The sequence below is a fragment of the Megalopta genalis genome, chromosome 7 (assembly GCF_051020955.1).
Source record: "Megalopta genalis isolate 19385.01 chromosome 7, iyMegGena1_principal, whole genome shotgun sequence".
In the NCBI taxonomy this organism is placed as follows: domain Eukaryota; kingdom Metazoa; phylum Arthropoda; class Insecta; order Hymenoptera; family Halictidae; genus Megalopta; species Megalopta genalis.
The window spans coordinates 8377462-8402028 of NC_135019.1; the positions used below are offsets into that span (position 1 = coordinate 8377462).

The 24567-nt window shown below is 41.5% G+C and overlaps 3 protein-coding genes and 1 long non-coding RNA gene across 11 annotated transcripts; 3 read left to right on the plus strand and 1 right to left on the minus strand.

Moving 5' to 3' along the window:
- Positions 1 to 248: 248 nt before the first annotated feature.
- Positions 249 to 7591, plus strand: LOC117229242 (NBAS subunit of NRZ tethering complex). 3 transcript variants are annotated; one of them, XM_033485608.2, is made up of 18 exons: positions 249 to 382; positions 483 to 717; positions 781 to 1199; positions 1270 to 1653; positions 1712 to 1910; positions 1986 to 2206; positions 2267 to 2596; positions 2658 to 2863; positions 2948 to 3244; positions 3310 to 3646; positions 3715 to 4124; positions 4203 to 4502; positions 4566 to 4854; positions 4919 to 5227; positions 5330 to 5741; positions 5816 to 6738; positions 6807 to 6929; positions 7015 to 7591. In XM_033485608.2, exons 1-18 carry the CDS (start codon positions 290 to 292, stop codon positions 7288 to 7290), a joined length of 5763 nt encoding a protein of 1920 aa, XP_033341499.2. In that variant the 5' UTR covers positions 249 to 289; the 3' UTR covers positions 7291 to 7591. The 3 variants fall into 3 exon arrangements, with proteins under 3 accessions (XP_033341499.2, XP_033341501.2, XP_033341500.2); XM_033485610.2 differs by having other exon boundaries at positions 781 to 1193; XM_033485609.2 differs by having other exon boundaries at positions 271 to 382; positions 486 to 717.
- A 321-nt stretch (positions 7592 to 7912) lies between these two features.
- LOC117229246 (haloacid dehalogenase-like hydrolase domain-containing 5) lies at positions 7913 to 13341 on the plus strand. 3 transcript variants are annotated; one of them, XR_004492500.2, is made up of 4 exons: positions 7913 to 8570; positions 9200 to 10017; positions 10095 to 12371; positions 12489 to 13341. XR_004492500.2 is itself a non-coding variant. In XM_033485617.2 (4 exons), the coding sequence occupies exons 2-4, from the start codon at positions 8514 to 8516 to the stop codon at positions 10405 to 10407; spliced, it is 1188 nt and encodes a 395-aa protein (XP_033341508.2). In that variant the 5' UTR covers positions 7927 to 8005; positions 8392 to 8513; the 3' UTR covers positions 10408 to 13341. The 3 variants fall into 3 exon arrangements, 2 of the variants coding, with proteins under 2 accessions (XP_076379790.1, XP_033341508.2); XM_033485617.2 differs by having other exon boundaries at positions 7927 to 8005; positions 8392 to 8570; positions 10095 to 13341; XM_076523675.1 differs by having other exon boundaries at positions 10095 to 13341.
- LOC117229243 (uncharacterized) lies at positions 10007 to 24250 on the minus strand. 4 transcript variants are annotated; one of them, XM_076523673.1, is made up of 4 exons: positions 23713 to 24250; positions 23083 to 23564; positions 17283 to 18366; positions 10007 to 16216 (listed from the first exon to the last, which is right to left on the minus strand). In XM_076523673.1, the coding sequence occupies exons 3-4, from the start codon at positions 18343 to 18345 to the stop codon at positions 15672 to 15674; spliced, it is 1608 nt and encodes a 535-aa protein (XP_076379788.1). In that variant the 5' UTR covers positions 18346 to 18366; positions 23083 to 23564; positions 23713 to 24250; the 3' UTR covers positions 10007 to 15671. The 4 variants fall into 4 exon arrangements, with proteins under 4 accessions (XP_076379788.1, XP_076379787.1, XP_076379786.1 ...); XM_076523672.1 differs by having other exon boundaries at positions 17283 to 18349; positions 23713 to 24249; XM_076523671.1 differs by having other exon boundaries at positions 17283 to 18346; positions 23713 to 24248.
- LOC143259851 (uncharacterized) lies at positions 19965 to 21334 on the plus strand. The gene is made up of 2 exons (XR_013033855.1): positions 19965 to 20064; positions 20249 to 21334. It is a non-coding gene; the product is annotated as an uncharacterized LOC143259851 (long non-coding RNA).
- Positions 24251 to 24567: the final 317 nt, after the last annotated feature.

Sequence of the window (24567 nt, forward strand, 5' to 3'; positions counted from 1 at the left end):
TGTGCGGTGCTGTATGCAGCTTACATCGCTGCGACGATATCTCGTCAATATGATTCTGTTTTTCGAAATTATTTTCACCGGAATGGCTATAATCACCGGACAATTACTATTTTAAGCTTATCTATATGAGAACAACCAAGTCAATTATACTTGAACCCTCATATATTCAGTGGAACACGAAGAAAAACAGTCATGACGTTTGCCTGCTGATTCGTTAAGCTCTAACTCTAACTGACTTTATTCCCTGGCTCTTTTCACCTCTCAGCTAGGTTATGTTTCTGATTTCAAAATGGTTAATTACAACGAGGAATCAAACGAGAATGAGCCGATACTTTACGAATTGCTAGAGTACTTTGTTCGAAAACAGGAACCGGAATTAATTGTAAGTTTTCATTATTTTGTTATAGAAAAAATGGATCTATCATGTCTCTTTTTATCCAACTGTGTTGTGACATTTTTATATACAATATTGCTAATTTCAGAAGTGCAAAAACGATACTGTCATATTACCGACAACAGGAACAATTAAAAATGCACTAAGATATTTAAATAACAGATATAGCTTGCCAGAAAGCATATCGCAACAAAACAATCTCACTTTACCATGGAAATTTGCAATTGGCGATTCTGGCAGATTACTTGCAGTTTTGCAAGAAAATGTCATAGAAATTCGGAAAGCAAAGGATGAGTACTCATCGGTGGTTGGAAAAGCTTCTAGTGAGTAACAAGCGTACATAAAATAATATATAATACAATAATGACTTATAATATTTTTTGTAGTTTCAAAGGATGCTTTCCCACATTGGCGTAAATTATCCTGGAGTCCAGATGGAACACTTTTAGTATTAGCATCTAGTAATGGTTACACCTCCTTTTACAATGCTTTGGGAAATAATATCTATACTATAAGCCCAAAAACTGTTTCTCAAAATCCTCAGATCCTAGAAGCTGGAGATGCGATAGTTTCTATGATATTTCTTAAACCAAAAGCAACATTTGAGAAATGGTCCTATGAATTCTTGTTAATCACCTACAGTGGCCTACTCAAGTCTTATTATGTCTCATTGAATAATGGATACGAAGCAAATTATGAATTTTCTTTTGGTAATTTTTATAAGAATGGTGTTAACGCAGTGGTTTATGATCCAAAACATTGTCTGTTCTATGTTGCTGGGAACACGATAACTCAAAAAGTAACGGTAATTAAGTTATTAATTGTACGGATCAAATTAAAAAGAATAATGTTTGATATCGTGTATTGTATTACAGTCAACTGCTTCGGAGAGTGGCTTAACATCCTGGAGGCCCTTAAACGATTATCCCTTCTGTAAATTGTCATTTGCTTTTGACAATGAATCAACGAATAAGTCAAGATTCTCCATATGGAACATTATTCCATCATTAAGTCTACAACACGAGTCAATCATATTCAAAATAACAATTTCCCCAAATAGCCAATTCTTAACATGCTTGCACACAGATGGTTCTATATCTCTATGGGGATTACCAAATTTATTGTTACAGAAAAAGTGGAAATTATCTGAGCAGCCGGATTTTAATATACCTAATCCACTAGGTCCTGCGAAATTAAAAAAGTTTCCACCAGGTTTCACAGAGTTCCATCCGTTGGATATTGGTTGGTGGTCCGAACAGGTAATACTCTTTTCCTTATATCTTTATTACATATCATATGTTAGTTACATTTTTACAGGCAATTATAATTGCAAGATATGCCGGATCTACTTCCGTATGTGCTACCAAAAACCTGAAGAATCTTTTAGGAATGAGTCCAGAGTTTCTAGCTGGACAGCCTCAGATATGCGAACTTGGTTCAGATCGTGGCTTTTTGTGTCTAGACTGTGAAACGTTTGTAACCAGTAAAAAGCGAAATAGGGAGTCCAATGTCGAAGGTCAAGTATCGAATGAAGAAATGAATAATCATTGAATTGTTACACGTTCAATGAAAGATTCGTTTATGTCTTTAGAAGTCTCGTCGGAAAGCGAGGATGAAGATGATGAGTTGGAGCCAGTCAGCATATTGAATTACACCACGAATTTAATGCAAAGTACCTTGTACTCTATAACAGATATTGAAAGATTTCAGCCCAAGAGAAAGAAGTCTAAAGTATTATTTAGAACATATAGAATTCTTGGTCTGAAAAGTACAACGCCTGAAGAACTGTACTCCAGGAAAATTGATATAGAAGTATGAATATTCGAATAAACACTTGAAGCAAATATTAAAATATTTTGTAATTTCTTACAGGAGTACGAAGAAGCTTTGGCATTGGCTAACAAGTACAATTTGGATACTGATCTGGTTTATCAGACACAATGGCGGAAATCGAAATTATCTTTGAACGCTATTCAAGAACATTTGAGCAAAGTTACTAAAAGATCTTGGGTTCTGCATGAATGTGTAACAAGAGTTCCTGACACTATCGAAGCTGCAAGAGAATTACTAAATTTTGGACTGAAGGGTGCCAATTTAGAAACCCTGGTAGCGATAGGCACATGTGATAATGGGAAATTTGTAACAGAGAATGTGGACGAAGATTGGAATGACGTAGATGTAGTTAGTGAAAGTTTACGACAGGTAAGCTACAAATCTAGCCAGGTGTACTGCATAATATTTACAGAGGTTTGCAAACATTTAGATGCAGAAAGCAAATGAATTGCTGGATAAAGTCGACCCGAGTCATTTGTCTGATGCTCAGATAGACTTAATTAAGTATAGAAGAAAGCTTCTGGACCATTTGGACAAACTGCTCACCTATGAGATTATTTTAGGACCTTCGTTAAATTACAATAAAAGTTTCTACGAGGAATTTCGTCAGCTTTCGGCTCTCGAAAATGCAATTAGGTACCAACAAAATCATGCAGATCATTTAGAGTACGGTAAAGGAGAATTTATACGTCTATTGTTATGTTACTTCGTTAAACGCAGATTCGCCAAAGATGGTGATTGTCAGGGAGTCGAGATTATGTTCACCTATTATGGAGAGAGTTTGCTGCCCCACTGGCTAGCAATTATCAGTTTCTTCCCGGAAACGTTGAACCCATTGAAGTACAAGAAGCTTTTGCCGAAATGTGACATCGATTGTCAATTATTTCTACTCGATCAACGAGAATTAAGGCAAAAGGATTGGTCCGAAAAGACTGAATTCAACGATGTGATTAATTTTGAAAACGATAATAAGTCGGAACTACTTTATGAATCTGATCCTTCCTTATCCATATACAGGTAAATTAAACTATAAAAATTTTGTGTTTCCACTATTTTTTACACCTATAACATTCTTGTTTAAGAAATACCTTGCTAACTCCGGAATTGTTACAAAAATGGTATGAGTCGAGAGCCTATCAGATTGAGAGGAACAGTTACATGGTCGACAACGCTTTGCAATTAATCAAAATAGCGAAGTCGCATAACATTAATGGCTTAGAAAGTTTATTGTTAGACCTAGAAACATTAGATGACCTAATTTACAAAGTTTACATAGAAGATCTGTCTTTGGACGAGCTACAAAAATTGTCTAATTTAGACAAAATTAAATTGCTGATGAGCACGACGACCGAGAAAAGTTTTGTCGACGATTTAAAAAATTTTGTACTTCCATTTATAAAAAGGAGACATCAATATTTGGTAAGTATTATTGTAAAATGGTCAGAATCGAATTTAAATTAATTATTATTAACTTTTTAATTATTAAGGATGAACTACAGACACATTTGTTTAGCGATTACTTGATATGCATTAGCAAGGAGGATCTAAAATTATCTGTGAAACTCTTTGAGTATTTGAAGATATCCCAAGATAATGAGATTCTGCAAATGATAGAGAATATTGCCACCTTGGCTTTAGACTGCATATATGCCTGCAACGATTCAAATATGTATGACAAAGCTATCTGCATAGTGGATTCCATCTCAAAAGATAGAGACCTGAAGAGAAGTGGTGGAATAAATTCGCTGCTCGAAGAGTTGGACAGAGAACTCGAGTGTACAAAAATTTTGAATAAATACGGGGTTACGACCACGCTGAATGCATTGAGGAAAAACAAAACCGATCCCGAGTCTGCAAAACTATTATTGATTCAAATGGCGAGGAGCTTGAACGGAACGTAAGGGAACAATGATTTTCGTAATATAAAGAAGTTTACCTCGTGCCCAGTGTGTTCATAATTTTTCTTTCTTCTTAGGGTGATAGCCCCTGATGAAAAACAGTGGGCACAATTGCTGAACGATATGCTGGAAATTCACGGTATGATCTTCGCCTGTGTGGACATAGAAATATGCTTTGAGATCTGTGTATCGGCGCGACTGGTGTCAGGTGTTAAGTCCAACATACAAAGTTGTGCAGCTCTAATTGAAACTAAAAAGAATGAGCAGTCTCTGTTGAAAGTGTCCTACGAAAAAGCAGTCAACTTGATTCTCGATGCCAGCAAAGAGTATTTCAACAGTTCAAATTCTTTAACCGATGCCAACATGGAACTTGCTAGGTGGGTAGTTGTATTTTTTTATATGTATCTTTCCTCTAAATTAACAAATAATTATCATTCCAGAACTTGCCTCCATCTGATTACGGACGACAATCCGCAGATCAAGGAAGAATACGATCTGATAAATTCTCTTCAGATTTTAAACGAATTTAACATCAATATACTACCGCTTCAAGTCAGATTGATGCAAGACAGATTGAAGCTGATAGAAGACTGCTTGAATAGACGTGATGATGCTCATAAAAGTCGCCACAGACTGTTGACTCTAGCGACTTATCTGAGGATTGAAATGAATAATAGCAGAGCAAGAGAGGGGAAGGTTTTAGAATTGATAGCGAAGAAAGCATTGGAGGTACAGACTTATTGATTATAATTCTAATAAAATTATATTATTCTCATCTGATAAAACTTCACAGATAAAAGACTTTACTGTTTGTGCTGCTACGTGCCAACAATTGATACATAACAGTTACATTCCCGCCTGGAAAGTCGCCTTAGACTTAGGATATTGTGATGACTACAGTGATTTAAAGACTAGACAAAAGTGTCTATGGTTTGTGATAAATAAGGGGCCTAACGATGTGCTAAGTAAAGCGCTGGATCAGATACATTTAATAGAGATACAAATGTTACATAAAGATTTGGAGCTGTGGATACCACCAAGTGATCCTGATGATCCTGATGATGCTGATAGCGAAGAAGAGTTCATAGATGCCATGACTACTGTAAGAAATTCAATACAAAAAGTGTAATATGAATACGGGGTGTAAATCTTTAAACGGAACATCCTGCATAAAGTATGATATTTCATAGCCTTGAATTTACAGCCTCAAGTTGAATCAAAAGAGTTTGTTCCAAAAGTGCTGGAGGCCTCTACGGAAATGGTCAAGACTTCTGCGAACATTATGAAAGCATCAACGGTCAGTTTAATAAGGAACATAAGCGACACCAGTTTTTGGAAATCTAGATTGAAACTAGGTTTGGAGAGTAGTCATAGCAACGTGACAGAGTACAATGATCAGGAGAATCACGAAAACAATGATGATGTCCAAAGTTTTCCATGTTTCTACGAGTGTTTGCACGAAAGAAGTAGACTTAGTAACTTGGACACCAAATATATAAACTATTCGATGCCGGATATAGAGATTACAAAGCTGAAATGTTGCCGCGCTTTTCTCAGAATAGCCATGTTGAGCGAATCTTCTTGCTATGGCATGGAAGTGAGCGATATCAATCATTGTATGTATTGCCTAAGGCATTAAGTGTCATGAATATAAATTAAATATTTAAAAAATTATGATTTCCTGTTACAGTATTTTTAGAGTGTGCAAAGCATACATTGCGGGAAGACTGGCTACTGGGAATTGCTTATTTATTTAGTATACAGAAAAATTATGTAAAGGAAATACAAGATGTTCTAACCGAGCTACCGCAAACAGAGCTGCATGTACAGACTGCGATGTATTATTACTCCTTGGAGTTGCATAAGAAATTATATGGGGATACTGAGAATTTATATTTATTTAGTCCATTGAGTTTAATACAAAAGATGATCAACGCAATGAAAAAGTGCAAAGAATCTGAGATGTACGAGAGCTTTAAGTATTGGCAGTCGCGTTTCCTGAATAATCAAGAGACGGATGACATCAAGTTCTTTGATTCAAATCAAATAATTGAAGAGAACGATAGAGAGAATCATGAGGAGAGGGTGGAACATGACAATGATCTCATTCAGAGTCCTGTATGTGAGGAATTTAAAGAGCAAAAGAAATCGGCTGAGAAGTCTATTTCTCAGCTTGATGGTGAAATAAAAAAAGATTATAAGGATGACGACAAGGGTGACATGGAATGGACAGATGATTGGGGTAATTTTTCTGACGAGGAGGTAGTAGAAACTGTGAACAAAAAGCAAAACATTCCAAAGCAAAAACCATGTATAGAGGATGATATTTCGTTTACAAAAGAAATTGGCGATTGTGCGACAGAAGAGGACCGTTTCAAAGCGTTTGAAAACGTGTATGATAAAATACAAAGCAAGGATCATTTTAATGAGATGAAAGAAATAGTGTTAAAATGGCCAAAATTTAGCAATCCTGAGTACACGGCTGTCGACAAACATCCCATTTACAAAATGATGAAACTAATTAACGTGTACGAAACCGAGACAGATGCAAGTAAACAGAAACAGATTTTCCAAGAATACAAAGATTTAATGGCAGCCTTATCTTCGCTAGACGTAAGTATTAATAAATAATGTCTTGTAAGTTGGAGGAAAAAAAAGCTACATGTTAATAATACTTTTAGACGCTTAAAGAGTTCTTGAACAAGGCAGAAATTCCTCTGGGTCATGCAGTTTATATCAGATTAGACATGGATGATCCAGAGCTTCATGAAGAAGCTGTGAATATCCTCAAAGAAAAGCATAAAGTAGGTTTATACTAAAATAAAATGTTTTTAGGTATTATAATAGTACTACATTTACTTATACAATCTACATTTTGTTTTTTTTTAGGAAATTACATTATCGCCGCCTATATTGGAGACGTTATTTTTGAAAAATTTGACAATTTCTTTTGATCCAAATCACGAAGTATATGGACGAATTATTGAGCACGTACTCGTTAATCAATCGTTAACAAATACAAGGGAAAATGCGGAGTTCCTTATACGAGAATTAAAGAAAAAGAAGCATATATCGCACGCTTTATGCATAATTGGATTAATAGAGGATATACCGCCCTCATTGCGCACATTCGACACCTGTTTTGAACTTCTTATGAAAATATAATCGTTTATCTTTTCATCGTACGTTTTAGCGGAAGCTGTGATTTCGAATTGAAAAAAATAATGTAAATACACTATACTTCGGTTTGGTATTATTTATTGTATACGAAAAGCTTTTATTAAAAATGGAAGATAGAACCGATTTCGATGGACATGGAATCGGCACAAAGCTTTTACTTCACGTGTGTATCTTACGATACACTAAAATTATTTTGTACATACTTCAAATATTTGTTACTCATGTTATTTGTAAATATGAATGTGATATCTACGTTAGAATATATATCTACACGGGACATACCTAATTTGTAACAGCTTACTCCTTTCTTTTCAATTCTCCGTTACTTCGTTACTCGTTTAATCGGTGAGAAATACAAATTTTTCTCATTAATTTTCACACTGATTGAAAAAGTCCATCAAACTTCCCGAAGCTGGCGATGAACTGTGTTCAAATAAAGGTGGTGCATAGAGAGCACCTGATTGGTGGAAAGAGACTGAAGTTAGTGCGCATGCGTCCGCAAGTATAGTATTACAGACCTTTTAAATTCCTAATAGAAAACGCCGGTGACTCCATCTCGTATTTATCAAGCAGCTATACATCTCTAGATAATACCATTTATGTAATGAAATCTGTACAGAAGATACCGTCCTGCTGAATCCGTAAAATCACGTGACTAGTCTAGTCCGTTAACGAGTCTAACTCGTAATGGAGATTTCTAGTAAGAATCTGTTAAGTATAAATGTTGTTCCGTTCTTTTAAGTTGGAATAAAATTCTGTTCTTCTCACCGTAATATTTAAGTATTCAAGGGGAAATGTTGGCATACAATAAATACATATTTTTTCTTTTTTTAAGAAATTATTATAATCGAAACATTTCTAATCATCATAACTGGAAAGAAAATGACATGGCAAAGGGTTAATGATATTTATCTTGATAACTATCTTTTCGATTGTACAACTCCTTCCTGACGATAAATTCCAAAAAAAGTGTCACGTACCTATGTATCGCACATGTGACAGCGCAACGTCAGTCGTATCGTTTACTGAGCACTGTGTCCTCTTACGGCACGTGGGAAAAATAACTATCATATGTAATTTCTGTAGGTCACTATAACCTCAAAACATCGCATTATGCATAATCAATCTGTGAGAAGTAGCTTTTGAACGGAGCCAATAGTATTAAGATATCGTAGTCGGGCCTTCGTTCGTTTTTTATTACTGACGAAATGGCAATTATGAAGATACTGCTACGACCAGACATCGCGAGGTTTACAGTTGTCAGAGTGAGTCATATTTCGTGTGCCATCATTGTTATGTTTGATTCTGGCTTCTGCACTTTAAGGTGGATCCGTCATGCATGCCTTCTTTTGTTTATGACTTGAATCTGTTGTTGTGACCTATTTACAAGGATTCGCTACGAAAACATCAAAAAATCGAACGAGATCAAGAGTAATAATGTTCGTATCATGTTTGATCTATAAAACGCAATTTCGTTGTTTGATAGAGACCTTAGGAAGTTTTTATTCATGTTTCTTTCGGAGCCTGTTCGGAATATAGTTGATTAAAAATTCAAATTTACTGTCGATGCTGTGACAGCGTAATTTGTGATTTTAATTCGACTTCAAATTATTCGATTATGCGCCGAAAAACCAATGATGCAAAGTTTCTGTCACATTACAATAGGTACTGGTATAAAAATATACTGCATAGTATCCGAGTCAAGTATATTTTTATATCCTGTCTCAAGGTCTGTGAGACATTTTTAATGTCTTGTTCCAAAAATATGAAGTAGCCGCACAACTCCAAAGAATATCAGTCACTTTTACAAGTAAATGTGTACAACTTTGTTAGGGTTCATAAAAATAACAAATTTCACAAAATTTTGCTAACATCCTCTTCTTTTTATTTTCAGCATTTAAGTTTGAAGCCAAAGTTTGGTTTACTATTCGATATAGATGGTGTGATAGTACGTGGTAAAAATGTATTGCCACCTGTACCAGAGGCCTTCAAACGACTCCAAGGAAAAGATGGAAAGTTCTGTGTACCAACCGTATTTGTCACCAACAGTGGAAATGCCTTGCGTAGCCAGAAGGCAGAAGACCTATCCAAATGGATAGGGTTCGAAGTAAAGGAGTCACAAGTGGTGATGGCACACTCGCCGTTGAGATTGTTCCAGCAGTATCACAATAAACGTGTCTTAATATCTGGTCAAGGTCCAATTAGAGAAATAGCCCAAGAGTTGGGCTTCCATAATACCATAACTATCGAAGAATTAGTAAAAAATTTTCCATCGCTGGACTATGTGAACATGGAAAAGAGAAATCCATTATGCGGTCCTGTAGATCCAAACTTTCCTACCATCGAGGGTATTGTGTTGTTCAGCGAGCCAATTTCTTGGGAAACTCCGTTACAATTGATGGTGGATTTGCTGTTGACTAATGGCATGCCTACTTCCTTGCCGGATGAAATTCCTTATCCTAACATTCCAGTTTTGGCATGTAACATGGACCTGTTGTGGGTATCCGAAGCATTGATTCCCAGATACGGGCACGGTGCCTTCTTATTATGTCTGGAATCGCTTTACAAGAAGATCACAGGAAAGGACATGATATATTCTGCTCTAGTCGGGAAGCCTTCCCAAGTTACCTACTATCACGCGAATCATATGCTCCGGGAGCATGCTGAAAGTATTGGAATAAGTCATAACGTTGACACGATATATGCTATTGGGTAAATCATTTATTTAACAACAACTGACTAAGATGGAAGTTCCAGCTGACACTAAACTACACATATTTTTTTTCCAGTGACAACATCAACACTGACATTTTTGGTGCAAATTTGTATGATAAGTATCTGTCCCGTTGCGGAATGAAGGATACCCTCGCGCCTCAGAAACTTCAGAAACTGCTTGGTAGGGATGTAGAGCTGCCCAGCGCGAAAGCTTGTATCAGTATTTTAGTTGAAACTGGGGTCCATCGACGAGATTCCAGCTACGTAGCAGATCACTGTCCCAGAGATTTCTTACCAGTCGACGACAGCTTATGTAAACCCGCGTTCGTAGTGAAAGACGTTGGCGAAGCTATCAATCTAGCGTTCAAAGAGGAGAAATTCGACTGAAGATGGTGTACATAGGATGTAATTTAGCCTTGGAGTGTTCAGATTCTCACGTTGGTTAAGAAACAAAGAAACAATGTAGATTGACTTCGCTAACGTAAGTATTACACACACTTTCGTTTAGCTATGTTCTAAAGCCAGATAGCAAGATTGATAGGGGGATAGGAGGCAGCGACAGATAGCCACGATATACATATTTTTCTTTTTTTCTTTATGACATTTGTTTTTCGACATTTCTTCCTATCGAAGAATATTATCATTGTAATCGTACGGCTAGCACACCAGATGAAACTAAAGAACGGTCTTAGATGTATCGCGGATTTTTATGTATATTTATCTCTTATGATTTACGTTCAAGAGTATTATATTTAAAAGAATGTTCGGATATTTATGTATATACCAGTAGGCGCTCGATAAGTAGCCTCCCGCTAACACGCGCGCTTTCTGTTTTATTGAAATGTTTTAGCACATATTTCAAACGGATAATTTTGTGAATAAATTTCAAGAAACCATTGTATAAGTAGCCGCGTTCCAGAAGTCCTTAAATATAGCTGCTGATCGAGCGTCCGCTATACATGCATGTATAGGCAACTCTTAGTTGAACTTTTACCATGTTATAGAATTAATCGTTGCGTTCATCGATTTCGACATCCCGTTTTTATCTATGCCGATTTATAATTTGATTACGCTATCGACGACGATGATCATGCTAAATGCCAGTTACCGTCTATTTGTTTTTATTGTTCGGGAAACTGTAATCGCAGATATAAGAGCTGAACGATTCGTGATCTCATCAGTGTTCAACTATCTGCGCGTGATCCAAGATCCATCGTTTTGAGCGTTCTTCGCCAAATACCGCTTTGTACATTAAACCTGATCTAGTCCTACAAGACAGTTTCCACCGTCTGCCAGCGGTCACGAAACACGTGTCGGCGTGGACGATGTAGAACTGCGAACGGTCAGCCACAAAAGCTTTCTTTGTCGGAACGGAACAGTGGAGGAAGTAGTGGAACGCAAGTATCTGGACGCACACACGAAACTGTAATATTGTACAAGACATTGAATACGCACACAGCCTATCCAGCTGCCGACAGATAGATGCACACAGAAGCGATCCAGATGTCCGCTGAGACGAAGACTGACCGCCATACAAGCAAAATCAAATCGTCAACCGCTTGCAGAACTAGTCCGTGATTTGCGTTAACTTTAGCGAGTCGGGGAGAAACGAGGGAATCAATGGCTGACCTTCTTCGAGGTTGCCGAGTTCGAACTGTGTCCTTCAGTTTATTTCCAAAAAATCATTATCAGGTCTCGAACAATGAATCCTGCTTAAGCTGTACTTACGCGTATCTATCGCACCACTGTCAATTAAAGACAGAGACACGGAGCAGTAGAGTCTCAGGTGGGGACAGTTTTGCCGCAATCGATCAAATTAGTTTGCTCTTGCTCCGACTTCGCTGGATCAGCGATAACGGAACAGATCTTTTGAAGCACAGTTTTCACTCGGTACCTACGGATCGTATCAATCTTGGAGAAATCGTTGGTCCTCGATAATAGGGATGGGACACTGTGAATCTAGTAACTCTCCACGAATAGCGAAGGACAATTATAAAAGCAGTTACTTATACATATGTAGAGTATTGCCAGTTCGAAGCAATACGTATGTTATACATATTATGTACATGTATATATGTACATGGTGAGCCACTTAAACATTTAAATGTCTCTCTCTTGCGAACTATAGTTCCGCGTAAGAGCTTCTCAGAGCGAAGTTAGGCATCCTCGAGAAAACTCTGTCTTGTAATAACGCGGCGATATTTCCGTTCGATTCAATTAATTTTTATTCTTACTTCTTCAGATCTATAATCTCCTTCAAGATCCAACTTTGTCCTTCCTTCCGTACAAACCTAAATGACCCTGAACGAAGATAGCCACGTGTTCTCCGCCGAGTGGCTGATCCTGTGTAGGTACGTCTATCGTGAAATGATCGCGTAGGAGTCTTGTCCGTAAAGTACCTGTGACTTTTATGGAGCAAATTAGAATTTATTTTAGTAAACTGTGTCGTTCGTTCATTTGATTCTCAGCTCCTTCACCTCCTCTATGGAAGCCACAGGCTGTGCCAAGGTCTTTCTCCCCCGATCTTTCCGATGTTCACCAAAAAGATCCTCGGAAAGCAAAACCGGCCGAGGCGAACCAGAATTGTTAAACGACACGCACATATCAGCGGAGAAGACACACGCGAAGAGACTCGAAATTGTTCTGTTAATCATTCGAAACGAATCTGTATAGACTAGTCTAGTCTAGCTGAGCGACGCACAAATCATTGCTGGATCCTCGCAGCACGCGAGGATCATGAACGAGCGAAGTTCGATTATTTTTGGCGAAAAGAAACGCGGTATGTCAGCACTGGAAGCATCGAACCGGCAAGAGCGACCAATTTGAAACGTTTCCGCGCAATTATTCTCAGTCCTTTTAAAGCGTTCGGTGCTTCCAGCGTTGTAGAACAATGTTCCTCGCAATTTTTTGTAATGCTTCGTATTAAGGGAACGGACAAACAAAAAATTGTTCAAACGTTCTATCGGCAAGCTGACACTGATTTCCATCGCATTCGGTTCTCCCTCTTTTCAGATGGTCAGCAAATCGAGTCCCTTCGAAATGTCCTTTCCCGAAAGCGTTAATTGTTTCGCGCTGAGAAAGTCCCAGATTTTGTCGAGAATGATGACCGAAAAGGAGACCAACTCGTTGCTCCGTTCGAACGAACGATCGTTTCCTTTGAACTCGATGACGAGCTGAAATAAGCGACAGACGATGCCGAGTAATAAATGTGCGACGCGCTTGATTTCTCGACACCCCGCCCCACTTTTTGGCAACCGCAACAATAAGTTGTATTTGTAGAAACTAGAAGCAACGAAATACACGACATATATTTTTCGTTAACTGGTTGTTCGATTTTCAGTGCCTCTTCCGGAGCAGCCTGGGTTTGTCGCACGCTGAAGCTCGGTAAAACGAATGCATTTATTGTGAAAAACGTATAAGTTGCCGTCGAGGAGAACATATAAGTTCGCTCTAACTTGTGAAGTGTATAATTGCGAATTAATATTTCGAGTAATCGGTTCCTCTGTCAGAGCCAGTAGCCCGAATATCACGGTGACCTTAGACATTTGAACGACCCCGAAGGGGCTGAGTTGAAACTAATAATCGCCGCTTGTTACGGGCGAAGCATACACCGCGTCTGGGTCCCATGGCACGCGAATGAAGCCGTCAATCGTTCGATCGGATAATTCAATTATAATCTGTTCGCCGGGGTTCGCGAGCGAGTGAATTTATATTTCCATTCGGTCCGTAGATTTTTTTCCACTTCTTTCGCTCGATTGAATCTTGTCGAGGTCATCTTGCGATTCCTGGGAAATTCCGAGTTTCTAACACTGATTTACCTCGGCTTGGCTCGTTCTGCTCGTTACGATCGGATCCTTTTTAGATCGAGGCTAAAAAGAGCACTGTTTCAGACACGGATGAAAGGAGAATCTCGCGAACTTCCGACGCGGCGTCTAAAGTGCAAGTCGTCTCGAGGAACCGGTTCTTTCCCCTAAGAAACGCTGCCGCGATTTTCCCGAAGCTTGAGAGAATCCACGAAGGATCGATAAATAAAACCATAGATAGATCGGCGTTCTCAGCGGACAGAGGATAGAGTTACGACGACCACGAAAAATCTCACCCTAGATCTTTCAATTTCTGGTTGCTCGTTCTAGTTTAAAAGCTCGGCGAGCTGATCGCACGTTAACCGTCACGCTTGATTCACGATAGGCTCATTAATGGTCAGGTTATCGTAATTGACCTTATCGCCGCGGCACTAATCAACATCGTGCTCTTGAATGTTGCGTCACCCCACCAGGATCATTCGGAACAATCCGAATTTCCGTATTCCCCTGACCGGCGAGCTTTTTGCATGCCTACAATTCAGCCTGGAAAGGGATTAGTTCCCCCTTAAAATCAGACTTACGCAAAACGAAAACTGTAAGGAAAGCCTTTCGACCGATCTCGTCGAGCGTGAGAGACGACATAAAAAAATAACAAGCAAGAAAATTAAGTCATCTGGACCAGTTTCCCAAGCAGGTCGCGTAATCATTAACTAAACCGATGGCTGAAATCACTGACGGTGCACGCCTAAACCGGTTATCCATTTCTGTGTCACGATTCACGATGCGCACGGGCTGCGAACGGTGCGGTGAATCGCGGATGTCATTTCTAATTTGGAATTCAGGGCTCGTCGCGCAAAACGCGTGAATCTGGGTCGGTGATCTCTGGTCGGAGTCGTCTGGGTGAATCATACTCTTTCCGACGAGGTATTCAAAATACGATGAGATATCGAAAGAAAAATGGAATCATTAAGAACTCTCGTTCGTGTCACACATTTTGAAAAGTCCCAAGAACAAATACGATACCGTTGCCGTTGGTCGAGCCGGCTCAATTAACCTGGCAGAAAAGTAAAAGTACCATGAACGAACGAGGAAACGCCGATAGAGCCGAGAATTGAAAGGAATTGAAGCTTGCGACGAAGCCAGTGTTTAGGAGGATTGACGCGACGGCACGTGGATGTGAACAGGGTCAGGGATAATTGACCCACGAACGTTCGCTTCTCACGTAGAAACGATTCACTCTCGCCTTCTCCCATGAATGGTCTAACGATTCATTTGTCGCATACATGCGGTGCATCCGTCTAATGAAATAGCACTATCGGCTCCCTGGAGACTCGCGAGTACGCGACACCGTTATTATTTTACACGCGATATATACAAAACACCTAACCGGGGAGCAAATCGTGTTGGACGAGAGAGAGAGAAAGAGAGCAATTCTGTTGCTCTATTTGTGCACAATACCCTCAGAGACAACCTCCGAGAGCAATCTCCACTCACGCATGCTCGACAGACTCTCCAGGCGCGTCTCAAACTTCTCTCGACCGTTTCGAACGCTCCGATCGTTCGTACTCCTAGAAAGAGTCCTTTGTTCCATAAATTAGTGAAACTGTAGGGTCGCCTTACAAGCCACCGCGTTCCAAGTCGTCCAATTTCGATTACAGCAGCATTTTCGCCTGGTCTGCTCCGAGTCGGGAGGACATCGACAATGTTCTCCGACAAGATTTCCTTGAAATCCGGAGCATCCGTACTTCATGAATGTTACGAAGAAGTGTCCATTATCGAGGCAAAGACGATCGCTCGAAATGGACGACTGTAACTGCGCGAACTTCCAGGATAACGACGTTCTGTGCTTCAGCAGCCTTCGTAGCTGGTGTCCCTCCTCTTTCTCTTCATTTCGTAACACTCGACGGCGTCCCGCAGCTGGTTCAGGTACTCCTGGATCGTCTCCTCGTTGGAGAACTCCCTGGAGTCCGACCTGGAGGAGAAGGATCTCTTCTGGACGAGCGCCGTGAGCATCAGCGTGACCACCGGAAGAGTCATGCCCAGCAGAAACGTCGGCGTCATGATGTTCTTCAAGCCGTGCTTCTTGAAGCCTCTGTACAGCTCGGCCCAGATCCCGTCGCCGCCGTCTTCATATTTGCCCAGCTTCCCGTAGAGGTGGGGCTTGATCTTGCCGGTCTTGGCGATGTAATTGTAATAGTAAGGATCGTAGGACTGCGCGTAAAGCTGGGAATAGTAGACGTCTTTGGCAGGCGGAGGATGGTCCGCTTCGGGAAACCAGTTGCTGGCGTCTTCGTAGGGTACCGGGGGGTTACTCAGGACCGGGGGACCATGGTTGTAGCCCGGAGGCTTCGTATAGATCACCTCCACCGGCGGAGACTTTGGCTTGTAAGGACCTGAAGGAAAAAATCAAGTAATTCTTAACCTTTTAGGTACGGCTGAATTCTGCGCGAGGCTATTTCTCTGGACGGCAGAGTCTGATATGTGTACTGTACAGAGGCTGATACTGTATATACAGGGTGTCCCAGAAATATCTCGCAATCCGAAAGTGGCGGGTTCCTCGGGCCATTTGAAGCAACTTTTTCCTTTACAAAAATGTTCTCCGAGGCACCGTTAACGAGTTATTAACGAAAAACAGTGACCAATGAGAGGCGAGATCAGCTGGCGCGAGGTGGCCGAGCTAACGGCGCCAGCGGTCGAGGCGGCCGAGCCAACGGCGCCAGCGGTCGAGGCGGTCGAATCCCAGTTCAGCTGGCGCGAGGCGGCCGAGCCAATGAGCGGAACTGGGCTTCGCGCGCTGGTTGGCTGGGCCGCCTCGCGTCAGCCGTACTCGATTCTTATTGGTCACTGTTTTTCGTTAATAACTCGTTAACGGTGCCTCGGAGAACATTTTTGTAAAGGAAGAAGTTGCTTCAAATGATCCGAGGAACCCGCCATTTCCGGATTGCGAGACATTTTTGGGACACCCTGTGGACTGTTGTAAATCGATGTGAAGACAAAAGAAGTGTGAAACAATGTATATGAAGACGATTATTTGATTCGAACGATGAGCGAGTGAGCTACTAGAGCAAGCCACTATAGTGGCGCGTCGTCCAGAGAGATGACATCCGCGAAAGCCACTATAGTGGCGCGTCGTTCTAAAAGATGACATCCGCGGAAGCCACTATAGTGGCACGTCGTGCCTAAAAGGTTAATAATATCGCTGGTTGTCCTGGAACCGCTGAAATCGAGGATACCTTCGAACCTTTGGGGTCTTTTTCGTTGGAGCACGAGGTCCCACGAACCGCGTCAGTAGTTCCAGGACAAATAAATCGTACCAGATCCGCGCGGAGATCATTATATCATGCTTATATAACGCTTTCACACGATCGTTAGCGCCGGCAGGAGATTCACTGAATCATGTTGCGAAACCACGGATTCTCTACTGTCTATGGAAGATGCGACTTTCGACTGGAATCTCACCTGGGACAGGTGCATTGTAGAATCCGGGCCCGCCTCTGGACTGCACGTACGGGAACGGTCTCCCACGAATTCTTCTCATACGCTGATGCCATCCGGGCGGATAGAAAATATCGTTCCTGGCTTGTACATTCTGCGCGTAAGGCGACTGCAGTGTCTGCTGCGGCATGCCTGTAGCAATCGCGGCCGCCGGAACAGGTGCACGCGGATCTTGCTGGTTCGCAGGCACGTTGTAGAGCTGCTCGTTGAAAGGCTGCCTCTGGTTAACGGGGAAAGCGTACATCGCCTGCCGTTGTTGCATAAGCTGCGCCGTCAGGTGTTGATTCACAGGGGAAGTCAGCCCCGTAGACGGTTGATTAACCGCGATCGATGGCGTCTGTCGCACTAATTGCGCTTGATTGGACAGAGGCACCGTTTGCTGGCCCGATTGGTCTTTCGCGACACTCGCCTGGCTCTGCAGGTAGCTGTCCAAGGACAGTCGAGACTCTTCCGGCGTCTTCGAGTTCAGAAACGAATTCAGAGCAACCTCTGCATGGCTTGTCACTTCGTTTCCCCGATTGTATGCGGTTGCCGATAGCTGACGAGACGTTTGCACCACCTCAGGCTGCACCGTGATGAGATGCTGAGGACTCGATGGTTGTCCCAGCTCGGGCACGTTCACGGAATAATCCGCAGGGCTTGCGGTGATGCTACCAGGATTATAGACACTAGGAGATAGTTGACGAGGCGTGTGCACCACCGTGGGCTGAACCGTGATGAGAGGATGCTGAGGATTCAGCGAAGGTCTCGGAACGGATTCGGTCGAGTGTGCGCTGACCGAAGACTTTGCTTCCAGGTTCTTCGAGCTGTTCTTAACATCCTCCGTGATCGGATACAGCTTCTGAGAAATCGCCTCCGGCAGCGTCGTCGCGTTCGCTACGGCTTCCTGCTGTCTCGCTGTTCTTTCCGAGAATCGCGACTCTTCGGCGGTGTACTCCGTGTCCTCGGTCAGCGGGCTACCCTCGAAGTTCAGCTGACCGTTCGACAGCCCTATCGCCAACACCAGCAGGATTATCCCCGAGCTCATGCTGCTGGAAACAATGGCAGACTCACGGTCATACCCGAGAGACACTTTTACTTGCATGCAATTTATCGAGCCGTCGCGAATGTTCGCACGGTTTCGAGCGGTTGAGAAATTGATATCCACGAACCATCGAATTTTTCAGAATGAACAACCTGGAGAACACGGAAACGAGCCGGCAAACGAAGGTTTAGAAAGTCCGACGGATCCGACGTCCTGCATTTTCGTGCAGGATGGAGGCCGAGTTTCGCTTGGAACAGACTGAACCGTGCGCGCCGCCGTTACGTTAATTGTAATTTTGCAAATGATATCTATAATTAGAACAACTCTCGAGCAACCAATGCCGACTGCGCCTCGACGCATTTCTCGCACCGTTCCACTTACGGCGTTGCTGGTCCCGGATGGGAAACGAAAGCCTCCATGCAGAAGCGTTCGCCGAACAATGTTTACCGAATCATTAGCATAGAGACGCGACACGTTGTTTGGGTAAGACTCTCGGTAAAAGCTCTCGAGCCGTTCGACTTTGCTAATCAAGGACAAGATCCAAATTGTTCCGGCCGACCGGAACACTTTTCACTACATGCCTTTCCTTTTAAAGCGTGAACCATCTACGATCTACCGAGATCAGAATGCGCTGGATCTAGGGCTAGATGGTATTCGATAAAAAATATTGGAGCAGCCAACGCGAGCCAGCTTCTGAGTTGATACCGTTAACGCTGAACGGTCAAAGTGACCGATTTTTTATTTTACGATACTACGAACTTTGGAGACTTCTTCGTGGGAAATGATCGAACACATTATATTATCGAGACAAGTCTCATAATTAAAACTTTACCAAATCCAAACGAATTCTATCTTTTCACTCTTACGAGTCAATGCACGCTAATCGTCATTACTGCTCGGTTGGTTTAGTGTTAAACATATTAACCCTTTGCAGTCGAAGCTATTTGAATTCGACATCTAAAACATGATCTCTGATCTACAGTATTTCTATTTTATATAATTTATTGCAATTTATGCGTATGAAATTGAGTCTGTTGGCAAGTACAGTGCAATTTTAATAGTATTTTTTTTAAATATAAACGAGTCTGATGCTCTTAGAATGATTTTGAAAAATGGTATACCAATATTTAGTGGCGCCTCAGAGTCGCCATTCGAGTGCAAAGGGTTAAAATGTACGAATATAATTTAGTTCTCTCCAGAATTACAATTTAAGTGTCAAATTGTAACAAAATTTTACGAATGACGGATATAATCGTCGTGACACAAAATTCTGCCACATCTCCATGACGGATATATCGTCGTAGAACACACTTAACTGGTTCAGGTTACAGATCGGTTGGTTTAGTATTAAGTAAAGTCTCGAACATAATGGACACGATTTTAACTAACTCTATTAGTTTATTATCGAATACAAACTAAACAGTGCAATTTGTTACAGATCGACACGAGTCGTTACACGAATCAAATGGGATGCATTTCTATTTTCTGGACACCGTCAATCGGAATCGGATGCAACTCGCTCCGATTATATTACAGACTGTCATCGTCTTGTAATTAGCAACTAAGTGATTTACATCGACGATTACCTGCTGGAACGTTTTCGAGCGATTGAACACATTATATTATCGAAACAATTCTCATAATTAAAACTTTACCAAATCCAAATGAATTCTATCTTTTCACGCTTACGAGTCAATGCACGCTGATCGTCATTACTGCTCGGTTAGTTTAGTGTTAAACATTAAAATTTACGAATATAATTTAGCTCTCTCCAGAATTACAATTTAAGTGTCAAATTGTAACAAAATTTTACGAATGACGGATATAATCGTCGTGACACAAAATTCTGCCACTAACTCTATTAGTTTATCATCGAATACAAACTAAGCAATGCAATTTGTTGCAGATCGACACGAGTCGTTACACGAATCAAATGCATTTCTTTTTCTGGACACTGTCGATCGGAATCGGATGCAACTTGCTCCGATTATATTACAGACTGTCATCGTTTTGTAATTAGCAACTAAGTGATTTACATCGACGATTACCTGCTGGAACGTTTTATTCGCATAAACAAGTTCTTAGTCCGTGGGTGATTATCGCGTGTACCGGTCAGCGATCCTGATTGCCGGCAGGATGATAATCTATCCGCAGGAATGCAGTGTACCGTGCACGACAGAACCAAATGAATAACTGCTCGTAAAACGCAACGCTCGCGTGCCGGTCACGGCACGGCGTGCTCATGAATCGGGAGGCGTTGCTCTAAGAGTCCGCGTAACACTTTCTTCGGTCAAGGTGAACGCGGTTACATTAACACGGAAACGCCATCAATCGTTTCCCGATAGAAAAAAACCGGCAGACTCGTCCGGTGCATTCGGGTCGTTTCCTCTCCAGGATACAAAGAATCCCGGGACCGTGTGCCATTGTTGCGACCGCGCTCTGAATCTTTCACGCGAGATTATAAATAAATCATGGCATTTGAATAATCGGGCGTTTGCATTTCCGGTTACAGCGATGAAGGGAAATTATGAATCGAGACATTAGAAGGGATTTGTCACCGCAGCTTTTGTTATTCATATACAACAGTTTGGAATTGTAATGTGCAGAATTTCGAAAAGAATCCGTATCCGATTTTGACGTTTCGATGCGCGTATGTTGCATCGCGCATCCGTGAAATTATAACGAAAATGATAACGCAGCCGGATGGCGCGCTGCGAGAATCGTAGATTAACCCCTTAACGTGCACGCTCGAGTTAACTCGAGCGCGCTAAACTGGCCAAACTGTGCACACTCGAGATAATTCGAGCGGCGTTGTACTTTATGTTGCTATAATTTTTCACACTCGAATGCAATGTGAAAGCAAAAAAAGAACAATCGTTTTATTGATATTTATCTATAGCGCTTATAGCTATAACACTTACTATAGCTATAACATTTAGCTATATAACACTTACTTATTCAAGTATAAAATATATCCTTTTTCTACTTATCACTTACGACTTATCTCTTCCTTGTGAACAGCTTTCCGACAGCGTATTCATATTCAGATTCTGATTCGCTCATTTTTCAATATATATTTTACTAAAATATAAATAATAATATGTATAAATATAATAATAAATATTATAAATACTAGTATTGTTATCATTTATGTTTTAAAAGTATAAATAAATATTTTTACTGATGATAATGTTTATTCTGAAATGGGAATTCGAAAAGAAAGATAAAAAAGTCGATGTACGTGTGTGTGTGTGCATGTAATATTACAATATTCGACTATTTTCTGCAATGTTATCAAAATCCAAAATTGCAATAAACATTTTGATTATTTTTGTATTTTTGTAATTTTCTTGCCAAGACAACGTTCTAAATTGTGTTTTTTTACATTGAAAAGAATTGATTTTTCTTGGCCGGCCTTTTTCAAAAAAACTGTGCATTAAGGGGTTAAAATAACAACGAACGAACAGTAGGAAGTAAGGAGAAACGAAAGAAAATGTTCGCAAGATCGTTAGCCGTAATAGCGATTCGATTAGCCGGCGATTCGCAACGCCCGTTCGTAGCGCTCGAAAGTTCCACGATTCTCCGGGTGTGCATGATTCAACGGATCATCGAGGAGAAAAGTATCGGAGCCGTTAAAACGCTGGAAAAAGTCGTCCGGAGAGAGTGGGTCTGCTTAAAAGTCGGCCCACGTGCGTGGATACTGTTCCAGCACGGGTTCACGGTCGTTCCGAACGTTCGTTTCGGTGTTGACCGCTGAAAGCGATATGTAAATTCGCCAGGAAACACAAACAGGACCACCCACGTCATCGAATTTGCGAATTTCGAATAATTCTCCGCGGACCTCGGAAGTCCTCGAATTCGACAATATTGTTCCAAATCGACGGAATCTGCACGCGAGAGGAAAGAGAAGCGTAATCCTGCAAAAAGTAAAAGCAACAACTCTCTCGACTCGATGAAGCATCTTCGATCATTAACCGGCGAAGATCCATCGATGATCGTTCACGTTCCAGATACGAAAATTTCACCGTTTCGCGTAAAACGCTTGACAAATAGTTGCTCGAGCGACGCAGTCGGTCGCAGAACTTTCTAAAACCCGTTAATCCATTACGAATTCAACGATTGGCCGAAATTCGACGAACGTTTATGTTTCCGGCGGCGCCGTGCCGCGGAATCGTTCGCGAATCTTGCAATTCGAATGATCTCGCGGTGACCGCGGTTTCAGAGCGTTTCAGCGATAAATCGCGGACGATCGGAATCATTCGTAGGAACAGGCCGAAGCGATAGACGAACACGAACACGGGGCAATTATTAAAACGGCAGTGCCGTTGCGGCGCGCAATTAGCGAATAAATCCTGAAGAAAAACGACATCGGAGCAGGCCAGCATTTTAATTGCCGCTTCCTACTTAACTCGATTGAATCTTCTAGAACCGGGCCACGGTGTTAAGTGTAACAACGATTCGTCGACATCTTGATTATATAAAAATAATAAAAATAATAAGATAATAATAATAATAATAATAATAAGATAATAATAATAATAATAATAATAAGATAATAATAATAATAATAATAAGATAATAATAATAATAATAATAATAAGATAAATATTCGAATAGCAAACGTTGTTATCGTTGCAAAACGTGACACCTCGACGATGTCGATTTATTCGGACAATTTCGGTCGATCGAATCGCTGTTGAAAACGGTTTAAAGAAAGGATTTCATCGACGCTTTACTCACGTCCAGATTTCTTCGTTCAGGTAGACCGAGCACCGATGTCCAGCACGCGGTTTAATTACGAATTAATGATCCCGAATCGACGATGAAACTACACGGAAGAAGAGAACCGTCCATCGGTCCGACTGGAACCAGGAATACTGGGGATCCACGGATGACGGGAAAGGCAGTCGCTTCGAGTGCTCCCTACCTTCTCCAGGATCGTAAAGCCGGTTCCACGCGGCGACGGTCACCTGGGCGAGGATCGGTGACTTTGACTTCGATACTTCAATGTTGATGCGCAGGGGACGAAAAGTTATCGGGTCGACGCACAAATAATTGCGGCTTTTATTGTTTCAGCCTTTCGAAGTTTCTTTCTTTTTTTTTTACAGACGTTCCTTCTACGTCGAAACACGATTTTATCGAATGTGCAGCGGAAGCTCGACCATCTGAAGCCATCGAAGTTTCTTCACCGAAACCGCGATCGTTTCCTAACACGGCAACATCTGCAAGATAGCGGTCGTTTGCTTGTTATTTGTAACTGGATGTTATGGTTGGCGCTAGCTTGTGCAACGAGAAATGTGCATAAACATCCGCAGTCTACTTATATCGTTCCAGTTTGCCGCTTTCATCGGCATCGTCCGATTAACTTACATTTTAATGTTTCGTGGAGAAAGGTGTGACGCGCTTCAAGCAAGGGGTCAACGAACCATTCGAAAAGAGCGTTTAAGTTGCACTTGAAGACGGGCACAAAGACGATGGTTGCGTGGATTTTTCCAAACGGCTGGGATCGTCGCAACAGCAGGACATTCGAACGGCGAAGAAAGGCCGAGAGGATCGATCGTTACCCCGCAATTCCGCCCGCGTAAATCACTTTTTCTTAGGCTGTTGGTCCGTGAACGGCACCGTGTTTCGAATAACTGTGCACCGCGCAATCGGCATAATTGCGAGTTACAGAGGAAGTTCTCTCGAGTCGGTTACGAGAAGATTAATAACTCTGTTGCGAGGCTTTTTTCGTAGGATTGCCGTTTCCTTGAGGCACCCACGAGCATCGATTGCATCATCGCATCGTCCGGCTTGCTCTGTCTTCGGTTAATCCTTTCGTCAAGGTCTTGCAACTGTGAAGGACTAATAACTGCAATCGCGTTTCTGCATCGCTTTGATCGCACTTTTTTTTTTGAATCCTTGCACAGACGGATTTTGGACCAACGGGGTCATCGGGTTTCGAAGAAAACAGGAATGTGGGTCAGGCTAGAGCCTATATTCTCGGATCGATCGTAATGCAACCGCGATCCGGTGATCATCGGACGATTTCTGTTCGAGAAACAAGAGCGAGTGGAACGGTAGTTTAAGCATTTTGTTTCCGCTGGCTTTCGACCGATCCGTCCCTCCCGGCGATGACATTGTCGCAGGATTCACCTGGCTGGTTAGATCGAAAAATGGGGCAGACGAGAGACGCTTGTTTCCTGGTCTACATTCGTTATTTGTTCGAATCGCTTTGCAAAGTTT